This window comes from Symsagittifera roscoffensis, chromosome 1 (assembly GCF_963678635.1).
Source record: "Symsagittifera roscoffensis chromosome 1, txSymRosc1.1, whole genome shotgun sequence".
NCBI classification, from domain to species: Eukaryota; Metazoa; Xenacoelomorpha; order Acoela; family Convolutidae; genus Symsagittifera; species Symsagittifera roscoffensis.
Window position 1 is genome coordinate 31,249,235 of NC_087062.1, and position 5,509 is coordinate 31,254,743.

At 34.2% G+C, this 5,509-nt stretch overlaps 2 protein-coding genes across 2 annotated transcripts in view; both read right to left on the minus strand.

Annotated features, from left to right (window-relative positions):
* The window catches only part of LOC134842817 (coiled-coil domain-containing protein 25-like), a 347,041-nt gene that overhangs the window by 9,935 nt on the left and 331,597 nt on the right, over positions 1-5,509 (minus strand). The window lies entirely within an intron of this gene.
* On the minus strand, positions 1,467-2,544 carry LOC134856431 (p21-activated protein kinase-interacting protein 1-like). Its single transcript, XM_063872714.1, has one exon. The coding sequence runs from the start codon at positions 2,538-2,540 to the stop codon at positions 1,506-1,508; it is 1,035 nt and encodes a 344-aa protein (XP_063728784.1). The 5' UTR covers positions 2,541-2,544; the 3' UTR covers positions 1,467-1,505.

The following is a 5,509-nucleotide window of genomic DNA, read 5'->3' on the forward strand; positions in this document are numbered from 1 at the left end:
TAGCAAATAAATTGCTATCACAAGGGGAAAAAAAAACAAATTATGTTCCAAAAATGACTCAACTTAACACACAAAACATAGGCAAAGCGGAGCTCCGCATCACTTGCGCTACAACGCACTCATAGCAATGAAAAGTAGCAAATGGCAAATGAAACGGAAATAACTGAATAGAAAAAATAGATGCAAAAAAAGTTGAGATTTATTTGGAAACAATACAAAAGTTCAATTTCAAAAAAAAAAAAACGGGAAACCCAACAACCATCATTAAATAAGCTTTTCGCATATATCAATAAACTTTTAAACCACAAACGCCTTGGAGTATTTTCAAAACAGTAACCAATTTTTTTAGTAATAATTCCATTCAAACGACATAAATTAATCTGACTAATCAGATGAAACATTAGCCGAAACGATTTAGGCAGAAAAAACTTTCAAGCTTGAAAAAGATAAAATATGTTAGGGTCAGGAACATTAGTATTACAGAAGTAAACAATAACACCTGCAACTACGATGAAAATTGCTTCAAGAAAAACCCGCGATATATCAACTAAGCGGACGAAACAAGCAGACAGACAAAAACTCGACATTTCAATTTTCCCGTAAAAAACTTTCAACTTCATCTATACTGAAAAAAAAAACGAAGCCCAGCATTCCCTCGAGAGCCAGGAAGTTGTTAAATTTCAATAAAACGGCAAGTTCAATTTCTTATATTTGTAAGATAACTGTGTACGGAAAAAGTCTAGTTCCCGATTACAAAACACTTGCTCTAGCAAGTGTAAATAAAAAATCTTCACTTAATTTTTTCCGCCATTTTTTCTTGCCACCTACTCAGAGTCACGAATAATACCAGGCTAGACTCTGCGAGCTTTCCTCGAGGTGGGTACGAAAAAAAAACAACCTGCGCCATGATTCTTTTTCAATCACTTCTTAGCGTGATTGTTACAATAAACACCAGATATCTCTCGACTAACCAGATCACAACATTCTAAGCAATCATGTAGTACACAATTATTTGACCATTTTCTTTTGATGATTTTGAGAAAAATTTTAAAATTTATTTTTTGGATTTGTCTTTTTTTTTTATTATTTCACCTCTTATTTTTAAATCTTCAAGCCCTTCAAAGTTCAACAATTTTTCATGATTCAAACTTTTTTTTGTAAAAAACAACCCAATTTGAAATAAAGACTTGGACCAATAATTGAGATTTTAATTTTGCCTCTTGCCTTTTTCTTCTTGGAAAGCTTAATTTTCGTTCTATCAAGCAAGTTAAACAATCAAATTAGTGCGACTTCGATTTGAAAAAGTGAACTCGACCAATAACTCCAGCGTTTGCTTTGTTATGATTTGATCTATACAATTCTTTCGTATTTCTAAGAAATTTAAGACAGTTTCGACTACTGTTTTATTGTCGCCTGATTTTGCTTTCGTAAGATGCTTTCTACAACAGTGTTTTATTTTTCTGAATATACTCGAATTAATTGAGACAAAACAAAATGTTTTTTTATTACTCTTGTATTGACGCAGATGTCAAAGAAGTAATTCTGCATTTGACATTAACCAAAGTAACAAAACAAAGATCTAAAGGCTCTTTGGCAACATCTGAAGTCCACACTTTGATGAAGCCATCTGAGCTTCCGCTGAAAACAGTAAATTTATTTAATTGTTCATCGTTGGGTTGTACTGATAAACCTTTAATGCGCGAGTTGTGTGCATTTCTCAGTTCGATTGTCTTGTTGTCTTCTAAGCTGACAAGTATCAAATGTCCCGCATCAGTTGAGACAACTAGCAGCTTATCAGTCACGAACTTGGCACAAGTCAATAAACCGCAATTGTCTATTTTGAAAGATGCTATGGTCTGTCCATCATTGAGACTCTTAACATCCAGAATTTTATCTCCGAGTATTGCAAATCTGTCTATTTTAGACTCTGTCTCATTATTGCCTGAACTTGACTTTGATTTGAGCAGAGGAGGCCATAAAACTGTGTGTGGTTTCCATTTGACAGGCATACTGTATGCTAGCACACACGAGCACAGGTCCCACACTTTCACATATCCTCCTGCGTCTGTAGTGAGTGCCACTCTTCCACTTGTGGGTTCCACTGATACAGACAACACTGCTTTCTTCAGACGGAACTGTTTGAGTAGTGAGAAAGTGAGTCCGCTGCAGTCCCACACACAAACACTTCCATCTTCAGCTCCCGATACCATTAGTCTCTTTTGGAAGAAGTCGATGCAGTTAACAGTTGCCGAGTGAAACCTCACAGGTCCCAACTCTCGTCTACTCGTGACGTCATAGAGATAGATGGCCTCATCTGAACTGCCACAGGCCAAAACACTCCCATTGGTCGATACACAGCGCAGACTACTAGCTGCCGAGTGTATTCGGAATTGCAACTCCAGCTTCGTACAAATCACATTATCTTCTGACTTCTCTTCACTTTTCAACTCTGTCGCTTCTGAATTACTGTTTCTGTTGAGAGTCAATTTGTATCCTACGAGATAGCGCTCGTAAGTGGATGCATACACTTCCATCATCATTTAATGTTCTGAAAACAATCAAAAGGTTAACTAAACTTCTCTCCGCTTTAAACCTCGAAAATGAGAGTACATATTAAAGCTAATTCAATTTAAATTCTTAGAAGAGAACTTAGAAGAGAATGATAGATTTTTCAAATGTGTCGAAGCTAACGATTCGACAACTGGAAGTGCGGGCGGACAAAAATATGGGCATTATTGGTTTAAAGACGCGAAAATTATACTAACAACTCAACTAATAAAAAAACGTTTAACCTAAATGTAGACACAGAAAAGAGTTAATGAACTAAAACATTGATGAAACTGAAAGCTACACAAAATCAATTAAGTTTACTTTTTGCCCGAGTTAATATTTCTTAGACGGTGTAATTTACCCTCCAAAAGGGAAATGAACCCGAAAAAAAACAAGAAAAATGAGTGTCCTCAACTTATCACTTTCTCTTCGAAAAAATTGTCTAAATAGGCCACAAATCACATCATTCTAAATTAAAGATCAAATTGTGTGAATCCAATCTGTATTATTTCAGACAACGAATAGTTGTTTCCGACAATATACAAAATTCTATCTACCTGAAAACCTAACTACAATTTTGGGTAGACTACTTTTGCATCATATAAAACAAACCATATTTGAAAAAGGATAGCCCGTTACTGTGCAAGTAGCACAGAATGTTCCGACCATAGTCTTAGAAAAATATTTTAAAAAATTTCAAATTCATGTCGTTTTTTTCCGGCGTGGTGTGATTGTGATAAAAAGAACTCAACGAAAAAGTGGAGATTAGGCACATTCGACAGGCATAGAAAGCAAATTGAAAAACACTTTTTGTAGAAAATTGACTAGAACAACGAAAAAAAAATCAAAACATATTCAAACTTTTTTTTGCAGGTTTTCGATTTCAAAACGGCGCTAAAATACTAAAAAAAATAACGTATTAAAATAAGCTATTTCAAGCTTCGCTTTATTCGCTCGAGTTAAGACGCAAAAACCAAAAATTTCAAACCGGATTTTCTCGACACTGGGAAAACATTTATAAAAAATTTTAACAGTCGTTCGAAAAACAGCTGCAACAACTCTGTGTTAGATGATTTTGCGTGGGTAACAAAAACAAAGAAAACTAAACCACCCGAATACAGAGTTCCTCCCCGTTTTTCAAATGGCCGGAACAAAAAAAAATTGAGCTTAGACAAAACGAGGCGTTTCATTTATGATCGATATGGATATGATATTCAACAGATAGAGTTGAAAAAAGGTATCAAAGTAAGAAAACAAAAATGAAAGGCAGAAAACTTTACCACGATCTCTCGATTTTATTATTACATCGCTGTGTATTCAAAAAAATCCTATTTGCAGACTGAACGTGACGTGCTGGTACTTAACCAATTTCTATTTCACTTAAAGTCAAAGGACAGCTTATTCTCCCACCATTCGATTAAGAGTTTGAACATCGCAATCATACAGTTGGAAAAAGAGTCAATGAACGCATGAGATCAGAAAAGAAACTTTCTTGGTTAAAAAAAACTTTCAAATTTCAAAGTACAAAATACATGCCCTCAAAGCCCTTTGAATTGCAAGAAAAACTCAGAATTGACTTTCTTCTGATAAAATGACCCAATTTGAGAACACTGGATTAGGTAAGTTTTTAATTCCGTTGAGAAATCTGAACATTTAAATCCTCTTTCGAAACTACAAGACTATCACGTTTTTCATGACCTTTACACATTTGCTGTACGATAGTGAGTTTGCTTTCCTTTTAACAAAGGAGATGAGCTGAAACTAAAGACAAATCAAGTCGCAACGCGAAATCAAAATTGAGCGTGAACAAATTTCTAGACTTTTTCCTGAAAAAAAAACACAAAAAATCATCAAGACCTATATAAGAGTATTCACTACACTACGTTCATCACTTTTAAGCAATGGGTCAGTAGATTGTTTTATTCCACTCAAAACTGTACAAATAAAAATCGGTGTTTGAAACTTGAAGACAAAGTCCATGGTTTGCCCTGAATTTTTCGACTGCTGAGCTCAATTTTCCCTCAACTTTTCAAGCGTATTTGAAAAACGAGGTCAAAATGGTGCCAGTTCAACAAACCGCTTTAGGAATAAACAAACGAAGCAATTAAAAAATAAGACTGCTCTTGATGGTGAAGCCTTAAATGTTCCGACTGCTTTTAAAGCTATATGAAGTAGTGTTCGCTTCAAAAAATATATAAAATTTTCAAAAAAAAACCAAGTTTTTTTCGATAACCACCCCTCACACGCTATTTCAAGTTCAAAGTGCTATATTTCGGATATAGCAAAGCATTGCATTAAACAGACTAAAAAGGATGTCTTAATTCAATTTCAAACGATTTCTAAGACGTATTAAATCTCCGCTTAAGCGTTAATAGCACGAAACATATCTCCTTTTAATTATCCATAATTGGCAAATCTTTATAATAAATAAAATTGGCAACTTTAACAGGTGAAATATCTTTTTAAACTTGAGCTCAAAGCAACAATACTTTTTGGCTGATATAAAAAATTTGCGTCAAAATTGGTTAGCTAATAAGTCGTTATTTGCCTGGAGAAAAAAAACCACCTTCAGCACAAATATTCCGTCACTTTCCTCGAAAGTCGGAGCAACTACGTAATAAGCGGAAAACTTTGCAAAAACTGTACAATGAAGGCGAATCGATATATCCTCTTGCTGCAGTAAAGTTTTTCAATGGTGCTTATAAGGTACTCTTTGGAAAAAATGAAAATCATCCATTTAAAACTAATTTATATTTAAAAAATCTTATTTCCCGAAAAAAATCCTAACACATTATATTCTTTGACATGCTTTTCTTCAGAACAAAAAAAAACACTTTTTCTCAGGCATTTAGTGCTAATTTTTTCTAATGAAGATGATACCAAAAACAGAATATAGCATATGATATGATGACGAAACCTTTATAACCTCTCTCAAATTGTTGGTTTGAAAAAAAGAGAA

Excerpts from the sequence above, each read along its gene's own strand:
- LOC134856431 (XM_063872714.1), bottom strand. The coding sequence starts at position 2,540 with ATGATGATGGAAGTGTATGCATCCACTTACGAGCGCTATCTCGTAGGA.